At 37.8% G+C, this 26,178-nt stretch overlaps 1 protein-coding gene across 1 annotated transcript in view; it reads right to left on the reverse strand.

The window, feature by feature from the left end:
• Positions 1–19,569, reverse strand: part of slc18a2 (solute carrier family 18 member 2) — a 32,307-nt gene extending 12,738 nt beyond the window's left edge. Inside the window, exons 1-9 of the mRNA XM_059359913.1 lie at positions 19,049–19,569; positions 14,447–14,783; positions 12,046–12,104; positions 11,867–11,950; positions 9,243–9,335; positions 8,533–8,622; positions 8,402–8,445; positions 6,191–6,251; positions 2,610–2,705 (exon numbers count right to left, since the gene is read on the reverse strand). Coding sequence (XP_059215896.1) covers positions 2,610–2,705; positions 6,191–6,251; positions 8,402–8,445; positions 8,533–8,622; positions 9,243–9,335; positions 11,867–11,950; positions 12,046–12,104; positions 14,447–14,783; positions 19,049–19,181 — 997 coding nt within the window. The 5' untranslated portion in view covers positions 19,182–19,569. The remainder of the gene's footprint in view (positions 1–2,609; positions 2,706–6,190; positions 6,252–8,401; positions 8,446–8,532; positions 8,623–9,242; positions 9,336–11,866; positions 11,951–12,045; positions 12,105–14,446; positions 14,784–19,048) is intronic.
• Between the last annotated feature and the right edge of the window lie 6,609 nt (positions 19,570–26,178).

The raw sequence follows: 26,178 nt of genomic DNA on the forward strand, positions 1-26,178 counted from the left end.
ATTATGTAAATGAGACAGGAGAAAATGTGGAGCACTGAAATAGTATCCAGAGAAACTGAACAATGACCCTCAGCAACAGTGAGGCAATGGCAATGTGTTTTTGCATAAAAGGTTTGTTAATAAATAATTCTAAAAATTATCATGACTTTTTTGGTTTTCTGTCTTTATTATAAGGGAAATATGTATGTACTTTAACACTTTCAAACACATTTTGAGCATTGTGTCTTTTCAAAGTTATCACAATTATTTTGTAAGGGTGAGGCTTTTCACAGTCACTGGAGAGATCTGTTGACCGTGACTTGTGCAGGTGAATGTTGAAACAGTGAAACAGGTTGAACCTGACAGTAAGCCCTTTAAGCCCTTTGCAGGGAGGGTCTTGGTTGACATGCTTTTCCAATGAAAGATAAGCCTCTAGCTAACTGTTGTTTCTTTGAACAAGAATAATTCAGTTTGCTTAATTTGACTATTGATGATTTGACACAAGCCTGGGTTTTTTAAGTGGCTTAAAATAAGACAGACAGTGGTCGGAGCAACAATTATTAAAGGCCAAACCTGCACAAGAGAAGGCTTATGTAAAAGTAACATCATATTGGAAGGATAGTAGAGATGGAAATGGGTTCCAGGGTTGGTTGCTGCTATGAGCCATCCAGTAGCTACCTGTCATACCAAAATGAGAGCTGTGTTCATAGCCGTTTTTCGACTAGAGGGGGAACAGTGGCCACCGGGAAAGTCTCAGGCCACACCCTCTCAAAAGTCCTCACTCTGCGTGTCTCCATTACAAGTTCGCCCCCAGAGGGATTTAGAGACTCCAACCGTGCACAACGTCAGTTGTCGTCACCGGCTCGTTAGCAGCTCCTTAAGAAGAGTAAGAAGGAGTCGCTGCATTTGTCTCCAGTGGCTTTTTTGAAAAATAGTCCCTAAGGGGGTCTGAAAAGTCGCTAAATTTAGCAACAAAGTCGCTAAATTGGGAACACTGCTTCGCCAGCTTATTCAAATGGCGTGTGTTGTTGTCGTGTAGAGTACTATGTCACATCCCGCTTATCGATCTATCCAATCAGTAACCAGGCTGTTTTCAGGGGAGAAAAAAGACCCTGGTCTTCTACAGGGACTAAAAAGGTCCCGAGAAAAGCCAGCTCCGGACTGCTCGTATTCAAATTAGGAGCGTTTTGGTGAGTGAGAACCACCTCATTCCAGGTATTGTCCGGCTATTACCCGGTAGTGGAAACAGCCCTCATGTGGGTAGCACAATGTCAAACAGGGTTTTGGTTGGTATTGGCCTCCATCCAGACTGTTCCTTTGTCACACATTGTGCTTATGTGTTTTTGGACAGGATCTCAAGACGCAGCCAGGTGGAGGTGGGTGTTTGGTTTGTTGACCTTGGAATTGCAACTCTGCTCTTTGCAGATGATGTGGTTCTGTTGGATTCATCAGGCTGGGACCTTCAGCATGCATTGAAGTGATTTGCAGCTATTGCTCCAGGTTGGAAGTGAGTTGCTGCCCAAAGTGAAAGAGATCAAGTATCTTGTTCATGAGCGAGTGTAGAATGAAAAGTGAGATAGACAGGCGTCAGCAGTGACACAGGCCCTGTACCAGGCTGTTGTAGTGAAGAAGGAGCTGAGCATGAAAGCAAAGCTCTCGATTCAACTTACGTTCCAGCCCTCACCTATGATATGAGCTTTGGTTAGTGACCAAATGAAATCATGGATACAATCAGCCGAAATTAGGTTCAGCCTTAGAGACATCTGAAAGGAGCTCAGAGTAGAGCCTCTTCTTTACTCTACTCTATTCAACCTTACTAGTTGAGGTGGTTTGGGCATTTGATAAGGATACTCCCCCCATTAGAGGTACTCCAGACAGGGGAGCTGATGAGAGTCATTATGGTGGCTGTCTGTGTAACACCAAGCGCTCATGTGAGGGAGGCTTTGACGGTGATAGCGAGCAGTGGAAGGACTTTTTTTTAATGCCGATTGGAGATTTAAACCAGCTTCTCTCGCACCCTGACCTACAGACAATTCTAAATATGTATTAATGTCTTTTAATGTAATGGTTGGAGCTGGGGAGAAACAGTGTTGCGTTTCCTCTGTGTATGACAATACTAAAATGCTAATGCAATTACAAAAAAAGTGAATCTTGAATCCTGAATCTTGGAAACTCTGGATCCCACAGGAGAAGCAAGAAAATGTTGCTAGGGAGACAAATGTCTGAAATAACTTGGAGCCTGTGATCCAACTTTGGATTAGTGGATGAGAATAGATGGATGGATGTATAGGTTTTAGCGTTGTTGTGCTGCACTGCACCACAATCAGAGGTGTTTCTAATAATCTGCCCCCCTTATCTATGTAAATGAAAAAACTAAAAATTAACAACAATGTAACACAAGTCTAGTACAGCACCACCTGTACCTATGACGTCAACATCCGACGTATAATTGAATTTACACATTTCAGACAATGTAACCAGAAACTAAGTACATAGTTTGTGTTGGTCCTCCTATTTATGTGTGCACTTTTAAGTACTGCAAGTTTTGTGGTTTAACAAGTTAGGTGCTGTAACAACAAGTAGTATGTGTGTTATTTTAGAGCAAATACTAAACAGAGCTTTGTAAATACCGAGCTGCCATTTCCTGGCACACATGGTCTCCATCATCCAGATTGGCAGCGTTGGCTCCATCATGGCGATGGCCATATTTCCAAAACAAATGGCACCTGTGGAGGAAGATTGAGGATAATTGGATGCAATGTCAGTTATGGTCTGTTTTCTTTTCTTTGGTCCTCATTTGTCACCCTTCCAAACTCCAACCACACATGGACACACAAACAAACACAGCCTGCTCTCTTTGTTGTCTTGTCACAGTAGTTGATGTGATTGGAAAGTCTAACATGCACACAGTTGCAATTTTCCTGACACATACTCTTGTACCACCCTACTTGTAGGGACCATTTAATTACCATGCATTTCCCAATTCTTAGCCATAGTCTGAAAAGGCACATCTAAAATCTTGGTAACCTGTCCCTCTGGTGACCTTAGACTTTATAACAGTATTTCTTGCAAGTCATGGATGTAAGCCTCAGTAGAGAGAGTTTGTTATTTAGTTTACCTGTGAAAATACTACACTTATTGTCAGTCAAGAGAAGTCTCTCAAAGTTTCTTCTGTATTCTGCACAAATAACAGCAGTTCTTAACACCCACCCTTCTGGGAGACTCTGGGGTCCATGGTAAGGCACCACTTGGGAACTCAATAATTCTGCAGAGGGACTGGTGCGAATGTGGGAAAGGGTAAATACTTTGAGATGCAGAAATGGGAGGAAGGGCCAGTGTGATCTGAACCCAGGTAGTGCATTGCCACTGGGCGCTATAGTTGTCATGGACTAAGGTGAATGAATACGCATACAAGCAACCAAAATCAGTTAACTCCAGAATGTCAGGGCTCACCTTTGGGAGCAGGGAAAGGAGATTGAGCTAATTGAGGTGGTTCAGCCTTCTAATTAGAGTGCTCCCCCTGGATGACTAACTGAGTTAAAAGAAGTCTGGGCATCTAATGTGGACGAGGCCCTGTGGCAGGAACAGATTATATATCGAATCCAACCAGAATCCCATCTTGGGAGCCCCAAGGGAAAGCTTGAGGAAAAAGCTAGAGAGTAGGGTGTCTGGGAAGTTAGACTTAGCCTTCAACCAGGGGGGTGTTCCATCAACGTGGCTAAACAAACCGCGGCTTGATAGAAAAAGCCTGGTAGGAATTAACACCAACTTTCACTTGAAGCTAAAGCTGTTCCACTGACGCAGCTCAGCGTGTCTAGTCAACGCTAACTCAACCCAGGCTAGAGAAGCCGGCATTGTGCGCGAGCGTGGAGTATATAAGCCGGGAACAGCCAATAAGATGTGGCAATAAGAGGTGAAAAGCAGCGCTGAAGGAGCTTTATGGAGAAAATAAAGTGACGGTCACAAAAACAGACAGTACTGCTCCCGTTAACAGAGCCAGGGAGATGGCATGGCAAAAAAAATGACAGACTGATTAAATTAATGAGAAATTCAGTCTTACTTATTGTGTTATTTGTAGTTGTTAATAATTTAACATTAAGATCAATATTCAATAAGAGTCGTTATATTATCAGTAGGCTGGATAATAACAGCTGTATGTTCACAGTTAGCTGGAGGCTAAGTTCGGAGAACTCACAACTAAAATTAATTTACTGTTAATTGGCCTAACTGGGCAAAGTAACCCTGCGTATACCCATGTACCTTGCTGCAGGACACAGCTGGAACAACTACAGCAGCAGCAATGATGAAACTGAGAAATTAAATAATAATTTACAACTACATAATCAGCTACTCTTTGACACACTTTCTTTTACAGGATGTCGGTTCCATCTACAAGCGTCATATGCTTATGGGAACTGAAAACCAGAAACTCGATATCGAGACAGAAAGCTAAAAATGTAATAAATCAAGTTGGAGATAAAGAAACTAGAGAATGATGTAAACTGGTGCAGAAGAGGGTCCTGGTTTTAATGACTGGATTTAATGTGTGTGTATTTTTTTTGTCTTCACAGCTAGAACAAAATGAATGAATAAAGGACTACTACAAAACCTTTGCACACTTTTTCTTAAATTATACACGTTTAGCTTTCAAATAAAAGTTCACTTCACAAAAAAAGTTGCTTGAATTAAAAAACGGAATGTCTGAAATTAGTGTCAGTATAAATCACACTTATTTTATTCCAATTGTGAGGGAAAAAAAGGTCTAAACTATAGACTGTACACAAATAAAAAACTAAGTCTAAACTTCAGCACAAACATGACAAAAGTGACACGTGCGAAAAAACTGTGCTTTGGGTCTCTGTTCTAATTCAGTGGTATAAATTACCATGGTTACTGAGCAGGGAGTCACATAAACCACTTTAATGGAACGCATCTCTCACTTAAATTAGTGAGACCCATCAAAATAAGCCAGGCTTTTCCTTAATCCACGTTGATGGAACACCCCCATAAAAAAATCTGTAGAATAAAGATACAGCCCAAACATTATTACATTTTCACTTGTCCATGACCTGTTTTGGCTGTACAGATTTTTCCTGTTGAGATGTAACAGAATAATTAATATAGGACAGGGTTACTTTGCCCAGCTAGGCCAGTTTACAGTACATTCATTGTAGTTGTGAGTTCTCCCAAGTTAGCCTACACCACAATTGTGAACATACATGTTATCATATATCCTACTGATAATATAACCACTCTTATTGTATCTAGTGATCTAATTGTTAATTTATTAACAACTACAAATAACACAATAAGTAGGATTGAATTAGTCATGCTTTTTATCAGTCTGCAGTGTTTCACCATGTTATCTCCCTGGCTCTGTTAATGGCAGTAGTATTGTGACGTCACTTTATATTCTTCATAAAGCTGGGACCACAGACTTGGAATGAGCTTGACAAGACGATAAAAGAGTCTGCATCTCTGCCTATCTTTAAAAAGAGATTAAAACAAAAACTACTGTCGAGATATGTGTAGCTCAAGCCTGGGTCGCTGTGTTTTGTTTTGCTGTACCAGTGTCGGATGTGTTTTTGTCATTGTGTTTAAAGTTTATACTCTTTGTACTTATGTAATTACTTTGGGGGTTAGGTATAGGAATCAGGTAGAAATAGGAATTATTATTTTAATTTCTTTTCATAATATATTGTGTTGTTATTTTGATGTTCTGGGCCCCCGTTTATAAGCTACTGATAGCTTTGGGGGTTACCCTTTTTACAAGATCATGTTTTGCTGAATATTATGATTTGAAATTTTCATTTGGATTTTAAAATGATTTGTAAAAAATCAGGAAAAATCTGCGATGTTTTTCACCTCTTTTTGTGACATCTTATTGGCTGTTTCCGGCTGTTCCACGACTGATTAATACAGGCTGCTTATATACTGCGCTTGAGCACAATGCTGGCTTGTCTAGTCTGGGTTGAGTTAGCGTTGACTAGACACGCTGAGCTGCGTTAGTGAAACGGCTTTAGCCTGAAGTGAAAGTTGGTGTTAATCTAACCAGACTTTTTCAATGAAGCCGCGATTTGTTTAGTCACGTTGATGGAACATCTCCTGCTCTTTCCCTAGCACCATTATAAAAGGCAACATCCCACTGATTCTCCTAAACGGGGTGACATTAGTTTTTCTCACATCTGCCATGCTGTTATTATTTTCTTACCAGCTGCGATTAGAATGTATGGATCCTTCATCAGTGTCAAGAGAGGGGTCCCCTTCTGACTCTGTAGAGGAAAAGGCACAATAACAACATTGTATTTCAAATATATTAATCAATCTCTTCCAAACACATCACAATTAAAATGAAAACACAATTAACAGAGGAGTGTGTCTGAAAAATAAATAGTTTGAACTTTATGGGTGAATGGTATTTGTAACATGATGTAATTTTTACTGAAGCATAGTGCGACCACGCCAGGCAATAAAAAACAGACCAGTATCACGTTATGATATAAAAAGCTTGTTGTTATAATAAACATAAGGCATTTCATGGTATAACCTGGTACATTATATTTAACAATATATTGTTATGCTTGTAGAGAATTAATAAAATAATGATAATTGCTCATTTACTCAATTTTTATCAAGTTTTACAACAGCTTTGCTGGAAACATGGAAAGCTGCTCTTATTCAGGACAGTGTATGTAAATATACTATGAGGGAGGGATATTCATTTTATTTCATTCATTTCCACAGACTGCATAATTAGCCATGTGCCTGGAATTGTATGAAAAAAAAAGATGTGTCACATATTACATTTATTTATGACCTTATTCCATACACTGTCCTTAATAACAGCAGAATTCATATTGGTAAATTCATATTGAGTAAATGAGCCATATTCATTGATTTGATCCTTTCTTTGTAAGCATAACAATATACTAAGTTATCATGTTATAATGTGAAAAGCTTCATGTAATAACAATAAATATATATATATATATATATATATATATATATATATATATATATATATATATAATTTATCATGTTATAGAATGGAAAGTTTTATGTTATAACAATAAGTTATCACATTTTATCGCAAGTCGCTTCATGGTATATTCTTATAATGTCATTAGTTTGTATCGTGTAATAACATGAAAATATGTTGTTACAACATGAAAGGTGTCACATTTCAAGTGAATTTAATCTGATTCAATTTCCATTAATTATGCCATTGGAAACACAAACTGTTCGATCACAATTCCTTTTTTTCAGTCAGTATTTCCATGCATAATCCATGATCCATGAAAACAGACAGTTATTCAGTATTTCAAAAATAAATTGTCCATGCCTTTAATGAATTGGCATGTTATTTGGAGTAAATGAAAAGTCAAACACATGCATATGAAACTGAGTGAGGGATTTCCTGCTAAATACAAGCAGAATAACACCATGTGAGCCTTAGGCAGCTTATTATGTCTCGTCCTTGTAGAACCTTATTAAAATGCCCACTGAGCCTTTTTTTCTTCTCTTTTTTTTTTTTTTTTTTTTAGAAATGCATGAGATAAAGGATATTGAAAAGGTGAAAGAATCTGTTAATGACCAGAAACAAATTCTCCTGTTGGCTTGGCTTTCATCAGCAGATCTTTTGTTATCACTGCCAATATATAACATGTGTCATCCTGAAAAGAGGCAACGGAGCATTCTTTCTTTTCTGAAGGAGTCATTAATTAATGTTCAAAACTTTGTCTAATGAGTTGGCTGAAGCCTCTGCCAACAGATTTCACTCTATTTAAGTCTAACATTTACCCTGCCCAGCCATGTTGCTACAACATAGGCTCTCCCATTGTTACAGCAGCCTGTGTTACAACTGTGTGTCCGAAATTTTCACTCATTAATACTCATTCCTTATACCCTTCAAATAGCCCTCTAATTGACTGTTGCCTGATTTCTCAAGGTAGCCATAGTTAATCATGCCCATCAACTCCGCAGATGAAAGATAAGAGCCTATCCATTTAATAAATTATAGTTCCCTTTGTTGCTGAAATGAAGGTTGTGTGTTATTATACAGTTTCAAGTCAGTCATTTTAAGTTTTTCTTAAGATCAATTGCAAATTAGAAGGTTGGACCTTGAATGTTAAACTGTCCCTGGGTGTCCTTGTTTCCTTGGGGGAATGTCAGGCACTGTTAAGTACTTTGCACTAGTGTCATGTTAGTGCAGTCCATTTGCCATATACCAAAGGCCATGGATGTTTGGTTGCATGTCACCCACCTTCGCTGTTTCTCTCCACACTTCCTGTATTTACACTACCCATCCAGTTAAGAAAAAAGGCCATTAAAATAGTCTTTTAAATGTTCTGCAGCGGTAAAGGTCATCTTAATGAAGTAAGATAATCTTCAGGAAATGAATTTTCAAGGCAAACAAACTCACCTCTGGTTCCACCTTGGTGGGCTGAAGAACAAACAGTTGCAGAGCTGTGAAGACACACAATATATTGACTTATTGTAGGCCTTTAATTTGAATAAATGTCATTTTAACAATGAGAAAAAATGTAACTGTACCTCCATCAAACAAAGCAAGGAAAGCCAGAATAAGGAAAGGAGCAGTCTTTCCCACAAACTCATACATCACGCTGCCGAACGGGGGACCAACTGTGGAGGACACGCCACATTCATCAGTTTTTGAGAGATCAACTTTATAATCGCTATAATTATAGAGCTCTCTCCCATACAAGATAGCTCAAGTTGTGTGCCTTTCAAAATGAGAGTTTTACATGGACTGATTTTAAAATCATTGGGTATATGTTTTCATTTTTGTGTACTTAAAATATGGGGATACAAATCCTCTTTTCATGAGTTTCATGAACAGGCCCCATTAAGCCCCAAATTTTTACAGGCTAAACTCACAATTCAACAACCACTAAGTATAGTGGTTGTTGAATTGTGAGTTTGTATTTCTCTGGTCGCAGCTTTATGGTTTCTTTAACTTTTGATTATGTTTGAAAATGCAAATAGCTTTATGTTACAGAATTCAATGCACAGAGAATGGGGTATGTTTTGAGTAGTACAGCTTTAGATAATATATTATGGCTGAGTTTTCTTTTTTAGATTAAGCACAGAAAGGTGTACCTGTGTTTTCTGTGGTATCATTTACTTGCAAAAATATATATTAGTAAAACTATTAATAAATGTGTAAGATTTCAGCCAGGACACCTGTTGTTTCAACTGTGTGACTTTACAGAAGCATCTTGGACAACAGTAGACATACATACCTAACACTCCTAATGCCAGACCTCCCAGGGCAATACCGATGGCGTGACCTCTCTCCTCATCATCTGTGTACACACTTGCAAGCATTCCCATCCCTGAAAACACGCAGCATAGATCCTGCACTACCAACCACTTGTTTATACAGATATAGAATATAGGTGTATATACACTGTAAAAAAAATAAAATGTTGTTTTTACGGTAAAAAAACAGCAGCTGTGGTTGCCAGAACTTTCCCATAATAAATACAGTGCAACTTTTTCTAATATTACGGTAAAAGGATATTGGCAATGTTGATTTCATGTTTAAGATTGCCATTTTATTCCATATTTTACCGTAAAAAAAAGGTTTTCCCTGAAAAAAACAACACTGTTTTGCCATATAATTGACCAGAAAATACTTAAAGATTTTACCATTACATATTACAGTATATTTTTGTTAGAGATATGGTGTTAAGCGCATTTAACAGTGAGAAAAAGTATTTTTACAAAAAATAAATGCAAAAATTACAGTGATGACAATATACTGTAATATATATATTACAGTATATTTTTATTACATTATATTACAGTTTACTGTCATGGTTTAGCAGTTTTTCACCGTAAAATTTACAGACATTTTCACAGTGTGGGTTATACATATAGGTATTTGACTGGCGTCACATTAACATGATGATGTTGATATTATGACCACATAAAGCCTGCAGCTGGAATGTGGTATTTTTCATAAAGCTAATCACATCAATTTATTAATAAACAAATGGCTTCATTGTGTGGGATAAACCCAAACTGAAACTGACATGGCTGACAGTTGGGTATGTTAGTCACAGCTGTTATTTTATGATAATACAACCTTCTTGTGTTCATTTTAGTGTAAGGAGGACTGCTCACCATGTTCCTATTGACCCACGTGTTGACAATTAAGTGTGCATGCTGTACTATTTGGCAATGAGCAGGAGCAGTATTTGGTTGAATAAAGGTCCTTTCCTGATAAACCATTGTATTTCTATCCCAGATGGTCAGTGAGTGAATACCAGCCCCACTGAGTGACAATAAAACAAATAAAACAATATGGAGTGCAGAGCAAGACTGGAAAGACTTTAATGCATATGTACCGCATATGCCATATTGGCATAATAGATATAGCAGTCTCCACTTCCTTTACAAGACCTTTCATATTACATTTACCATCTTTATTTCTAAAGCTTTCAACTGGATACTGGCTGTGGTATTTGGCAGTTGTAGTTGGATAAATATACCATTTGCAAACGAATGACCTGAATCACTCAATCAGTGAGTCCCTACATATTCACCTGCAACTGACTGAGAGCTCAACTTAACTCAGAAATGAACGCATCATTTCAGGTTCAGTTCACCCAGAAGATTTGTTTTCTAAATGACACAAAACTAGCAATTACTTTTTCATTATTTATCTAGCACTTAACCTAACCTAAGCTTAGGAAATACTGAGTTTCTGAATGAATGCTAAAATCTGAAAGTTTCTGAATGAATGCTTGGCATCTTCTCAGTATCTCTCCTTGACTCTCAATTCCTTAAAGGCCAAAAATGTACGTTTTGGACATCGAAACACAAATATAAGAACAAAAGTAACACATTCAATCTTAATAATAAAAACAAATAAACAATTTATTTGAATAAACATAAAATCAATTCTAGAGGATCTATGTAGGGCTTATTCTGCGTTGAGCCCAGTGATGGTTGTGACAGGCTCTGTACGCATCATAAGGATGTTGTTTTAAAGTGACACTGCTGTAATCAATTATGTCCTGTTTCTCAACAGTACATTCCTTTGTCCTGGCATCTTTTACGAGGGTAGAGCTAAGATACTAGGAAGAGATGTGGAAAGTGGGGAAAATGAGGATGCAAAATACCATTTGGGGTTTTACCCTAGCTTTAGGCTTTATTACCTTAAGTTAACTATTTCCTGTGGACACAAAAGTAGCTGAAAATGAATGGTAAATGGACCTGCACTTATATAGCGCTTTTCTAGTCGCTTTGCGACCACTCAAAGCGCTTTACACTACAGACTGCGCTCATTCACCCTTTCACACACACACATTCATACTGGTGGCAGAGGCTACCCTAAACGGTCCCACCTGCCACCATTGGGAATTCATTCACACACCGATGAACACAGCATCGGGAGCAATTTGGGGTTCAGTATCTGATATGTAGGCTGCGACGGTCAGGGATCGAACCACCAACCCTTCGGTTGGGGGCCAACCGACTCTACCAACTGAGCCCCATTCGCACCATTCACAACATGTCCTAAACCAGCACAAAGGGATTCCATGTGTTTTGGTATCACACGCCGACGGCCGTAACAACACATATCCAACGAGTTGAAATGAGAATGCATTCATTCTGTGTCCTGTTAAAAACTACTAAAGTAGGCCTTCTTTATATTGTTGCATCAAAGAACCCTACACTCTTTCTATTGGATGACAGGACTGGAGTCAGTGTCAGGCTCAGACAGTGTCGCAGGAGCTTACACTTGTTCCATTATCTGTTGTGAATTTATATGAATATAATTAGATAAGCTGAATAGTTGAACAGATTGACTTACTGGATATGAGCATCACATTGGACTAGAGAGAGAATGACTTACCAGCCACAGATGAGCAGGAGGAGCCCACACCTTGCAGCGATCTGGCCAGAAACAGTAGAGTGTAGCTCGATGAGAAGGCGAACACTTCACAATAGCAAGAACAACAGAAATACAGACAATCAGGCATGATGCAAGCATTGTGACTTTCTGATAATGACAACATGTTGCATGGAACTTACTGATAGTAGAGATAAACATGATACAGAAGCCAACGAATATGGGAAGTTGGTATCCTATTCTAAAAGGACAAAGAGGAAAAAGACAGATCCAAATAAACTGCAGAGCAAATAAACGTTTCGTAACACCATGAACAGCATGCACACAAAGCATTTGTAGAAATTCTGTATTTGTGTGACACATTCTTGCCAGTAACAATGGTTGGGCTGACATTTTAACCGGAGGAGGATGACAACATCTTCTTTCATTAAAATGCTAAAACCTGCCATGCACATCAGAGCTGTTGTATTCCCCTGTAGATAGCTGACATGCTTGACTTGCCTTATATTGTCCTCTGTCAGGAGGGAAGGTGACTAAGAACCGGTAATGTTCTTTGCCTCAATTACAGCATCCGAGTGCCCATCTGAGACACTAAATATTGCTTTTCGAGGTGAGTGTCAGTAATTTTGGAGCATCCACACTCCCTCTCATCTGAACATTTCTCTCACATTCTGCTCAGATCTTCAGACCAGCTCTGCTCTGCCAGGTTTTAATCTTTCAAAGATTTCCTCCATATATATATATATATATATTGTCATTTACATGCCGTTTTAGCTCTGATTTGCTGTTTTCCTCAATGGAGGTTAAGACAATAACATTTTTGAAGGTGTTTTGTTGATTGACAAGTGTCATAGCCATATCAAACTCAGATATGTTGGAAAATTTTTGAGTAACCCATCCATCTATCCATGCATGAAAACAGACAAATGCACATGCACACACATGCAATCACACATAATCAGGAATTCCGCTGTGTTTGGTTCAGCTGGATTGGATCTATTGTAGCCGACATAACATTTCACTCTCAAAACTAACATGGCATTAAACTGACATGTTTACCATCTGCAGCATTTGATTTCCCTTTCTAGAACTTAAAAACAGAGTCTGTTGCCGCTCTTTCTTCAATTTGTGTGGGATGTTGAATGAGATAAGACCATAAATATTCTTCTGTGTTGACCTCTGTCCGGCTTTCCAAACACAAACACTAATTTAAAGTACAATTTTGGCTCTGGGCTAGCAGGAAACCTGTCATACATGCTCTGTCCTTTGTCATTCTGCTTTTAATGCAAAAACATTTCCTCCCCAATGTCTTTTTATGCCTTTTCTCTTGAACTTTTCTTGCACCATGTCATAAAATAGACACACTGAGTTGTATGCCAGACAAGACCATCATTGAAGTTATTGCAAATATGTTACTCGCACAGATTAAATGTAGCTAAATGTAGATGAATACAGTAATAATTAACATTTTTTTAAATAACTAGTTGGAGAGAGCATGATGGGGGTCACTGAAAAGTCAGTGAATAAGTCAGAATTCTATATACAACTGTAGGAAACTTGAGCAAGACATCTGATTCCTGACATCTGCAGACCAAATGATTTATTGAGTAATCATAAAATAGTCACTGGATTCATCAACAAGTCTATATCTATTTTGCAGGGGCACTATCACTGCACCATGGGCTTAGGACCACCAAAGACCATTATGAATGGTTTAAAGAAATAGAAGCAAGCCAGAGCTTTTTCCCCAACAATGATAATTGGTGCAGCCAGACCATTCTCCAGCCTGTGGACACAGGTCTTGCTGCGTGAGACTAATTTCACCCAGTGATCTTTCCTCTTGTTGCTTGTAGCTAAGTGAGTATGAATGTAGGTCGAATCATATCTGATAGATGGCAAGTTGTGGTGTAAGATCACAAACACAAAGACTCACAAACATGCATGACTTCTGCTCATTATATGACAACTACTCAAGTTTTGCTAGCTTCAGTTGATTCTGTGACACTAATTTTCAGTCTGCTAATACAACAGTAATGTTACAATGTTCCAGATTTCCTCTTATAGTTAACGAAAACTAACAAAATAACGATAACTAGAACTACAAAGGCTACAAAACTAACTAAAACTAACTAAAAATTATAGTGAAAATGTCCTTCGTTTTCGTCTTTGTCAACTTTTTTCATACGTAAACCTTTTTGGTTGATATGAAATCTATTTCATCTATCTGGTTTTATGACTTAATAAACTTATTGGGGCTGAGATGGATCAGACAAAGGAAATAAAGGAAACATTGATTGTGACCTTATTGAATGTGGCACCCAACAAATACCCCATTACAAAAAAACTAAAATTAACACTAAAACGAATAAAAACTAAACTAAAACTAAGCATTTTCCCCAAAAAAAAAAAAAAAAATTCAAACTTGCAAACTCACTCTAAAACAAATTAAAACTAACTGTATTTGAAAACAAAAATTGACATCGAAATTAAAACTAAAACTAATGAAAAATCCAAAAACTATTATAACCTTGGCTGGTGTGTAAGTAATGACACCACACAGAGACACCAGGAGATCAAACCCACCTGTTTGTAAGTGGCCCTATGAAGGGGTTGGTTATCAGCTGTACGGTGGCTTTGGAGGCAAACAGCATTCCCACTTTGACATTCTCATTGAGCAGCCTGCTGGTGGCCTGGGGGCAGTCGGTGGAATTGTGTGGTGGTAGCTCTGCAGCAGTAGGGGCTGTAGGGACCAGGTCAGTGGACCTGGCTGTGGTATTGGAGCCTGAAGACTTCACGGTGTTGTCATATAAGGACACAATGCTGTGGAAGGCTCCTGGAGTACTCTGCTGTGACATGGTGTTGTTCTGTGTCACGTCTGCCAACTCATCCAGGTTGTACAGATAGCTGGGAATGATGGGAACTAGCGGGCATCAAAAGACAAGAGGATACTGATGCAATGAAATATGACATGACCACTGACTGATGCACGTTAGCATGATGCTAATCCAGTCATCACTGCAACATATGTTTGCAGTGAACAAGAGGTGTTTTTTAAATGTCACAATTACTTCCTTAAAGCAAAAATAAATGTAAAAGAAGTTGTTTTAATGAGCCATTCGCAGTTTCACTGTAGCTTCTGTGTGTACTTAGACTTGCATGGCTTAATCTTAATCTCTAATTCTATTTAACCACGTCAAGGTTGACCACATCACACAAAACAAATGATTAACTAACAAAACAACAAGGTCTGTGTAACTGTAGTAACTGGATATCTGTTTCTGTTTTTTTTGTTTTGTTTGTTTTTTATTAATATTTTTATTAGGAGGTAAGGCACATTATAACAGGAACCAGTGTTATAATTACATTGAGTATCACATCATATCCACATCACAATTGAAAATGTAAACATATCGATACAATAGAAATAATGTGCATCATGATGAATGAAGAGCAAGACATACGATCTGCCCCCTAGGATGTTTCCTTATTTTATATTTGTGGCCCACATAAATAAACAATGTGCAAATGAAAATAAATAAATAAATAAAATAAAATGAAAAAAAATAAAAGTAAGTAAGTAAAGATTATTGTATACAATAAGTGAATAAGTGTTTTAGCTACAGGGTGTTAACAAAAATACAGGGGAAGCACAAAGACAGGAGAAGATAGAAAAATAAACAAATAAATAATAATAATGATAAAGATAAGAAGAAAAAGAAAGAGAGGAGATGGGGGTCCATCAATCAGAAGGCATAGAGTGAAGAGAGTGAAAGAATGTTAAAAAAGGGAAGCCATTTGTTATAAGATGTATCAGAGTTACCTTTCACTGAATATCTGATATTCCTCAGCTTTAGAAAAGACATGGGCCACATCACTGAGCCACTGAGTGCTAGAAGGAGCTTTAGTTGACTTCCAGTGAAGGAGAAGATGGCGTCTTGCCAGTAAGGAAGTAAAAGCTAAAATATCTAATTGGTTAGAGGTAAACCGGATGTGGTCTCCTGGGAGCCCCCCGAATATGGCGACATGGGAGACTTTTATGGTCACTGAAACTATTTTTGACATGGTATCGAAATAATTCTGCCAGAAGCGAGAAAGTAACAAACAAGGGTAAAACATGAGTTAAATTGCAAGGTGAAGCATGGCATTTGTCGCAATTGTTGGTGCTACTGGAATAGAATTGTGACAGTTGAGTCGTTTTTTTTAAAAACTATTTTAAAGCCACAAAAGATTCCATTCAACTCCAAAATATAATGCATTTAGATTATTTTCTTTTCTTCAAGATTATTTAAATGTTAGAACCAGCGGCATCATGGAAGCATATCCTTCAATGCTTCGGGCCAGAATATTTTATAGATTTATTTTTAATTCTCAAGAGAGCTGGCAACATTTTCTGGGGTGCTTTTATGGTTTGATTAAGGTGACAGTAAATGACAATAGGAAGAAGCTTAAAGCAACATGCAACAGAGGTTCCTGGTTAGTTTTTCATGAAACCCCAAGAAAACTGGGGTGGCATCCTGACATTCTAATGTAGCTGAGTGGAACTTTATAAAGACATAATATAGCACTCCTTTTGATGTGATGCAGGCAGGCAGTCATATGCTCAGGGGCGAATAGTGAATTGGAGGACGCATGCAGACATTTGTACCGCAATACTTTTCAGAGAGAATCAGTGAAACAAAACAGGTTGAGAAAGAGGAAATGGTTTCTGGTATGAAAAACAGTTTTTAACTTAATGTTTGCAAAAATGTTGTGTTTTAAACAATTTATATGTTCAAATGATGAGACTCTGTTCTAAAACTGGTTATCCTACACATGACAGAGAGTGAATAAAAAACACATCACATCTGATCCTGCTTTGTCACTGAGGCGATTTGCCCTCTCAAAATAGTTGGAGAGCATGTAGATGCTGAGAAATCACATGTAAAAGAAACTGACACACCCTGCAACACCCTTTAAACAAATGTCTGATGTGTCCTGTACTGACAAACCCATTAATAACACTGATGCAAAACAAACCGCAGTAAACACCTGCTTATAATTTGAGTTGAAGTGATTGCAACATGTTAAACGTTTATAATGATTTTAAAAGTACGGCAACAAAAATAATATTTAACACAATGAAGAAAAAAAAAAGGAATATCTATAACTTTACTTCATAGTTTTACCTAGTGTAAAATCATATTTTACATACAAACATGTAAATGAATAAAAACAAACAATTTTCTTTCTACACTTTATGTTCAGTAATCAAATAAAATAATTGCAATTACTCTGCAAGTGACAAAGAGTGTTTTATACTAGTGGGGTGATCAGGAAGTTTGCACACTGGAGAAAATACAAAAGGCTTGGATGAAGCTGCATGCAGCAGGTATTTTCAGGAAATGTTTAACTCAGATGTGAGCTATACATAATGAAGGAAAGTGAATTATCCTAAAACTGATTTGCCTGGTGTGGATGCGATCAACATTACAAATGGGCCTCGTCCTCCAGACCTCCTGCTACGCACCACACAGATGAAAGCTAGAGGGGTGGAGAGCACCATCACTGTTGGTGTGGGGCTGGGTACACAGCATCAGAACAAACGCAGCATTAAACGTCTGCCATCTTGTTTTTGGTCAGATGAGTAAACATGCTTGACAATGACTGCCTTTTTATATTGCTATTTCAACTTAAATATGTAAATGGATGCACCAGACTTCCCAAACTCTGTTAAAAATGTCTAAAACATGGACACCAGCACATTAAGACTGCATGGCAATACCAGCTCAACATGTTTAACGACATGCTTTAACTTTTTAGCTTTTTAAAAAAAAACTTCTGCACTATATTTAGTCCTAGTCATATTTTTGGGAATTTTATTGATTAATGTATGTGTATGATGTATGACGTAATATGCAAAGAAGCTATTCAGGATAATGTCTGTCTAAAATTCTTTTCAAATAGATGAGAATGTGTCTGTCATGTCAAACAGAGACCTGCAGTAAATGGTAATGAGTTGCATGTTATCTGCTAAAAAAATACAATTTATTTTGTTAGAGCCCCTCAATTTTTAACATTTTATAGGCTACACCATCAAAAAATTAAATTGATTTTTTTTTCCATTCATGATGATGATATAAAGCCATCTATAGTTTATAGAAATAATCAATGGAAATGTTTAATATATTGAGAATTATACACACAGCCATGAACACTAAAAAGACTGTGTGAGCCCCTATTAGTATCCAGATGTACACACCTGGCACACAGTGTGTATAAGAGCCGTTATATAAAAACACCTCTTATTTCTCTTTGACTCAGCAGCTGCATGTTGGATTTTAAGGACAATGCGCGCTCCTGCGCTTTCACCAACAACGCCGCGACGACTAACAGAAACTCAGTTTTAGTGACAAATCGACCTCGGATACAGTTCCACAGCACAGAGCTGATCTGATCTGAGCCTCAGACTGAGGGAAAAACTCGCTTGTGTGTGTTTGACCTGTGGGTACAGAACAGGAGAGCTGTTGCTCGTTCACATAAAAACACTTCAATGGCCATCAAGGGTGTTTGTGAGCCGGTTTGCTACTGGATAAGATGCTATCGAGGTTTTTGTGTGTTTTGGAAGCATTTGATGATGATGATATGCAATGACGCGCCCTCTGGGTCCCGGCGGCAATACACACTGGCTTTATACGACAATGAGTTTTGGAAAAACAAACAAACAGCAGAATGGCTATCAATACGCACTGTAATATTTACAGTCACTTATTATAATAGCTGATATTATACCTTTTATCAGATGGGCTCTGCTGAGGTGGAAAAAACGAGTCTATTAACACATTAAGAGATTATCTCTTTGAATATATGGACTGAGCAAAGTGTAGTTTTCAGTCATTCGCACGAAGGCAGGGCAGAAAACTATATCTAAAAGCCTGAATTTAAAACAAAAACAAAGCATTTATATTTTCCACTTGGCTAAGCTTCCTCCTGCACTATATTTTGGATATCTAGAGAGCACATTATTATATTGGATTAGTATGCGGGGACTTGAAAGCGCTCATCTCCTGACTGGGGCTGCGCAATAATCAAAAGACTGCTGGGCATATTTGGACAGATTTGATGATTTGATGGATGGACTGCCTGTTGAGCACAAAAAAACAAACTTTGCTGAGATGCAAGTGGTGGAAAAAGCGGGAGAGGACTTACCGACTACAGTCAGCAGCATGTTATCCAAGAGCAGAGCGACAAAAACAATAAAGAGACTCAGTTTCCTCGACTGTCTCTCCTCTCTGAGCCATTTGATCAAATTAAACTGCCGAAGCGCATCTAATCTCCCCATGGTGTTATTCCCGACTGGAGGACAATAGAAGGGATGGCAGGTCCTCCTGCAGAGACACAAGTAGTGAGGCTTCAGTAACTTTTAAAAAATCCTGCTACTTTGTATAAAGCAGTTGATACGTTGGACATATCTAAGACATGAAGCAGCGTATGAATCTTACCTCTGATGCACAGGGGCCAACAGCAGCGGCAGCAGCAGAGCTGGGAGGAGGAGGAGGAGATGCCTACTGACTGGAGCCGCTGCTGACGTCATTCAACCTTTATGTGTAGGTTCCTGTCAGACCTACCTTCATTCAAACCACAACTACAACACACACCCCCTAAACACACACCAATATTAACCTTAAACAGTGATTTAGGGCCTCCTTGGCTACACCTTTCACGATATTTTGTTTTATTTTTTTATAATGATGACTCCAATATAACCCCAGATTTAATTTAACTCTATGGAGTCTTGGGCTATTTTGTCCATTTTTGAATCCTTTTCATCCTGCCTGTATACACCACTTTAAATAATGTTTAAATGTCATGTTGGTCTATTTTTTCAGCACAACCTCACCTATGTGACCTCATAATTATTTTTTCATCCTGACTTACTGGATCAACAGTTTGAACCCAAAAGAGAAAACAAAGAAAAAAATAACATAAATGTGATTTTGAATCAGGTTTTTTTTTTAAACTTCCAAAACACTATCATGCTCAATAAAGAATTTGAAATGTTGCAAATGTGAACACATGTTGCAAATATAACATATAAGAGGGTTACATCCAGTTCTATTTATACAGTTCAGTTCAGTTATTTTTATACAATATATATTTGACATTGTCTCCAGTTTTACTTGGTATATCATCTTCAAACTAGAATTGGCATGCAGTTTCAAGCCAGTTCTTTAGAGATACATTTATGCTAGGGCTCGATCCTGCTTTGTTTTCTAGTCTGGATGTCATGAATAAGAAATGCAATTTGGCTGGCTTTCTTTTATTTCCTAGTTTGCTTTGGTTCGCTTTCTGTATCAGTACTGTTTAAATATACAATATGCCTTCTTTTGAGCTTTTCTTTTGTTTTCCTCATTTGTATTATGTCTTTAAGGGGACTTTCGGGACACACTTGTGCTTTCCCCCCCCTCTGCTTGGCTCTCATTCAGTATTCTCATAATAACCCAGCTACATATCCAAAGGATATGAAAGTCCAGAAACTATTGCCTGAAACAGAAAATGCCTCTGTTCTTTGTAAGAATGTGTATTATGGAACATGTTAGGACCTCGAGAAAAAAAAAAACCTTTCAGAATTGATTGTACTGGGATGATTGAGGAAATGCGTCCTGATTTCCTGTGAAGTGATCACATCCAACATGTCTTCTGTGGTGGTTTGATTGAAAGACACTATGTGAATGCTGGATATCCACACACACTTTGTGCTTTTTAATCATTTAAATAACAGGTTTGCATACAAGATCGAATGGTTTATTAACTGAACACAATTAAAAAGTAAATCCTCCTTTCTTTCAGTATTGCAGGTGAATTGTATCAGTAACAAAGCTAAAGTTAAGCCATGGGTGTTTGATTCAGGACTGTAACAAATTAAGTTAAGCTACATTAATGCAGTCTCTCCGACATGATGAAAATCATATACACTCAACATTATAGTTCTATAAAATATTATATAAGTATTAGAAAAGAAATGCTATGCATTGAACAGGGAACAACATTAATATTAACTGGGAGTTGTAATGCAGAACAGAGAGGCATTGATTCACATGTAGGCTACAGGTGGGTAATGGTTCAGAATCATCTCATCAGGATTTATTGGGGAGCTCAATTATAACAGTATGATTTATGTTACAAGAAAAAAGAGCAAAGAAATATAGTTGGTTAAAGTTGGAAACTATTATAACAGTTAATATTATTGTCATCCCTTTACATCAGTATGTTATAACATACATTGTAAAAAAAAAATCTGTTAAATTTACGGTAATATACCAGCAGCTTTAGTTGCCAGAATTTCACAGTAAAAATTACAGTGAGTGGGTTTTCTACAGTAAATTTAAATGCAAATATTATCAAAAACTGTAAATTTGACTGAATAGTCCCTTTGTTTTTAGGGTAATTGTGTCCTAGTGACATTATGGTATTTCTCCTTTAATTTTACATTTTTATATTTTTACAGTAAAACTGTGTGTTTTCAAAAGTTTTGTACTATTCCTTGATGTATGATAATTAAAAGTGTATATTATGGTGATATGCAATTTTTTATTTTACGCCCTATTTGTGATGCAATTTGACAGTGTTTTACTGTAATTTCTACAAATATTTTTTTACAGTGCACATTAACCTGTTTTGTCTGTGTGGACTGACAGGTTCTCCCTTTTTGTCAGTCATCTCAATTAGTGACTCTCTATGTCATTACAGGCTACAGGAAGCTGCATTAAAGCTGATGTAGGAAGTTTTCTGAAAAAGGGGTGAAAAACAGCCAAAATATGAAAATACAGCCCTCCTCTTGCTGTTCTTCCCTGGACGAGCTTTGGCATATACTTCATACACAACCTGTACTAGTACTAGTCTTTCATTTCAGCCATCCTGATCATGATTGTGATCCTGATGCTATTAGTCTATGAAAATGGCCATTTTGCCTCTTTGTAAAGCCCTTTAAAATGACAGAGTGTATATCGAGGCTCTAGCTACAGGAACATTCACTTTATTTAATTTAATTAGCCACAGCCATGAGCCTTAGGCTACGGTTAGCAGAGGATTCAACGATTAGCAGCGCTTTTGCCCATCTCTGATGCTTCTCCACCATCAATGGATGTTTTATTGTGTTTATCTTCACACTCTTTTAAGAAGTCCATCTTCCATTAGGCTCTCACCATTTGAAAGGACTTGCAATTGCATCTGCATTTGTCGAGCAGCCGGTACGAATGCCCTCTCTCTGAAATGACCTGTGATTTATGCAAGATGGCGCTGCTGCTGACCGCTCTCTGTTTAACCCTTTAGAGTTTGGGGCTATTTTGTTGTTTTTTTGACTCTTTTTCATCCTGCCTGCATATATCACATAAAAAAATCAAAACACAAAAAACACACACATTTTTTAACCAAAACACACACAAAAAAACACAAAAATAATTTTAAAAAATCCCACATAGAAACCACACAAATGACACACAAAAACATGCATAAAACCCCCCACAAAAAAATACAAAACGTAAAAAAACCAACATAAAAATCACAAAAAACAAAACACAAAATACTGCATTAAAAATGCTGAATGCACACTGCAAAATTTGAAAAAACGCAGCAAAACTTCAGTAAAATCATGTTGCACTTGGTCATGATGGTTTTCACTTTTGCTGAAAAAGAGCTGACAGCAGAGCTCGATGCTGTTTCGTTTTTACGTTGTGACGTCATGAAGAAGTCGGGCTCTGGTGTTTTCGTGGACTCCAAAGGGTGCTCTTGTCATATTGAGCTTTTTTTGTATTAGGCTACTCGTGTTTTGGACCAACCATCTGGACTTAAACTGCGTACAACCACCAGACACTTCAAACATTGGAAAACGTAATAACTGTGTATATGATCCGACTATTGCTTGAAGTGGGCTGGTACTCACTGATACACAGTCCCGTCATTTTACATTTTATTCTTTGACGTCACATGTCACTTTTTTTTTTTTTTTTTTTCATTTTTCCCTCTCTCATTGGAATCTGATGCCAGGGGCAGAACCCAGAGGGAGGTAGCTGACCCACTGCAGACCACATTGCTCATATTGGGCAGCACCCAGATTCTTGTGGAGGGAGCCAGTCCATATGATTGGGTTATTTTGAAGTTGTTGTTTTTTTTTTTTGTTATTTGAGAGGACCCAAGCCTCACCCATGTTGCTCCATGCCAGTCTGGCATCCAAATGAGGTCTGCCAAAAGTGCTTAATATAATACAGAAATAAAAGACACATTGCATTGGAAAGTTATGACAATAAATGGGAAGAAGGGTAAAGAATAGAGAAAAAAGAATGAATAAACAGTAAATTAAAATAAATGTAAATTCAATGGCAAAGAAGAAAAATAAAATACTAGAATGACAATGGAGATAGGTTATGTGTAAGCAACGCATGATGCCCTACAGCCTTACTGCATAATATTCTATTATCTTTTTATACCTTGAATAGGCTAAAAAAAGACATTTCCATCATAAATTGAAGCTGAATCACACAGTTTTGAACAAGTACCAGACCACTTATCCGGATGCAGCCTTCAGCGTGGCTGACGACTCTAATATAATAAACCTCCAAAAAGTAATGCCCAACTTTGATCAACAAATCACTTGGAGTGCATAGGATTCTGAACCACTCTTGCCCCTTATTTAAAGATGGCTAAAATGCTATTTCTCATCCCCTTTGAAAAATCAGACCCACCATTTTTTACCCTCCAAAATATAAACCACATAAACCAAGAGTCAAACAGGAAGTGTGCCTGATAAGAAGCCGGTGCTGTAGGACGCACTGCGCAAGACATGGACCGAAGGATGCTAGGCGTCAGCTCTTATGGCATCAATATGTTGTTAGAATTCACCCTGGGGTTCAACTGTGTCTGCTACCTCCTCAGACTTCTTAGGAAAAAAACCTTCTAACCTAGGCTATTTTTAGCGAGTGAAGAAAGTGACCTCTGACATTAAGATATCTGAATGAAAATGGGCTCTATGGGTACCCGCACGTCTTCTCTTTACATACATTACATGCACACTTTGTGCTAATACAATGCAGTTGAAGGAAAAGCCCACACAGTTTTTCTCATGGAGGAAAATGCTATGTTATGTGTAAAATGTAAAATGCTATGTTTCACCTATTGTTTTGAATATTTCTGTTTGGGATTTTCAACAGTTTACAGAACAGAGGTACTTGCTATCAAATCGCAGAAAAATACAGAAATCTCCAAAATTTCTGAAGTTTTTGAAACCAATTCACAGCATGGATTTGGGTCAGGGTCTTGGTATCTGGATGTGGTATTCTGGAGGGATTTTCATTCTGATATCTTGAGATCAGAGGTCAGTGTGCTGCTTTCAAAATTGCCACGTCCTAACTAAAATAGCCTTACTTTGGCGCATTATTTCATTCCCTTTCCAACAAGATATGATCCTAGATCTCTATAGGCTATACCCCACACCCCACCCCCATTCTGTCCATAACTGGGCAGAACTGAATTTGTTTTTTTTAATATTTTACCTAATTGTATTGTATACAACAATACAATATGTTATTGTATTTTCTTTGTTTGCTACACCAAAACAGTTGTTGTTTGTGATAACCAACCTGGCAATAAACCACATTCTATATGGGAGCTACGTCATTACGCATCCTGGTTGATTCTGTGGTGTCTGTGATTTCAGTAAGCTTTTATTTAACCAATCATTTCAGGTCAAGTCAATTAAATGTATATAGCACAATATCACAAATCACAAATTTTCCTCAATGGGCTTTTGTAAATGGTAAATGGACCTGCACTTATATAGCGCATTTCTAGTCGATTTGCGACCACTCAAAGCTCTTTACACTACAGACTGCGCTCATTCACCTGTTCACACACACATTCATACTGGTGGCAGAGGCTACCCTAAACGGTGGCACCTGCCACCATTGGGAATTCATTCACACACCGATGAACGCAGCATCGAGAGCAATTTGGGGTTCAGTATCTTGCTCAAGGATACGTCTACATGTAGGCTGCCATGGTCAGGGATCGAACCACCAACCTTCTGATCAGTGGGTGACCGCTCTACCAACTGAGCCACAGCCATCTGTACCGCTTTAGAAAAAACTATTGAGTGGGAAGTAATGTGCTGTGTGATGGTCCCTGTCTAGTGTTGATGTGCTAATGTGGTTAACCAGTTGTTTTTCCTATGTGTCCTTGAAGGTACCATCAGCAGAGTGCAGATTTGGAGCACCTGGTCCTCCCCCGCCAGTAGCAGCAGCGCATTCTCTTTGTTTGCTTTCTGCTTTGTTTTCACTTTACAACATTTACACTTCATATTGCTCACACATCTACATTTACATTACTGATGTTACAGACTTACACACTTCACATTTGTACTTATAACCTCAGTTGTTTAAGTTAATTTAATAAATTAATTCATAGCCTTGGAGCTGGGTTATGACAGCTGTACAAAGCAGAGTAGCTCTCTCTAGAGCCCTCCTCATGAAAGGTGTTAAAGATTTGTTGGTACATGTACTGAACACCACTAAATTCCAGAAAATTAGCACAAAATACAGAAAAGAAAATGAATACACATTTCAATTCGCAACTATTATGGAGTGAGGCTTATTCGAATAAACACTTAGAGATAATTTTCCAGTGGGGGGCTGATTTGTGAAAGATGATTTGGGTCAAATTTATTTGTTATTTTTATATTTGATTTATTTAAATTAAACTGATATAATGGACAGCAAGAGGTTAGGATATAGATTAAGAGATGATGCCTACATCTTGGAGTATATATAATGTGTTTAAGGGATACAGTTTCGGGGCTGAAAACATCTATCTTTGAATATATATATAGCACAGCATAATATTTAGGTCAAAGATTGAGCAATACCACTTATGTTTTATCAATGATTATCTAATTAAATGTTCATAATTTGATGGGGTTCCCTGATAATATTTTTTTTCTCACCATGAAAGCTTCCCAAATGTTTCGGAAACAAACAGAAGATCTTTCCTCTGCTTATTAATGCACATGTGAAATTGAGGTTGCGAGAGTGAAAGGAAGCCTTGCAAATGCATTTCTCTCAAACACACAGTTAAAAGCTGTGGAGTGTTCAAAGACAGTCTGGCACTGACAGTGTGTCAGCCTCTCTGCCTTCCCCAGTATTTTACAGCAGCATCATCTTGTGCTCTAGTCGTGCTACTGCAACATGGCTGTCACTTACCCCATGCAGAATTACTTAACCCATAAGAACCCAGACCTATTGATCCTTGAAGGAAAATTATGGCGAATATACCACAGACAAAGTGGACCA

This window comes from Centropristis striata, chromosome 20 (genome assembly GCF_030273125.1).
Source record: "Centropristis striata isolate RG_2023a ecotype Rhode Island chromosome 20, C.striata_1.0, whole genome shotgun sequence".
In the NCBI taxonomy this organism is placed as follows: Eukaryota; Metazoa; Chordata; class Actinopteri; order Perciformes; family Serranidae; genus Centropristis; species Centropristis striata.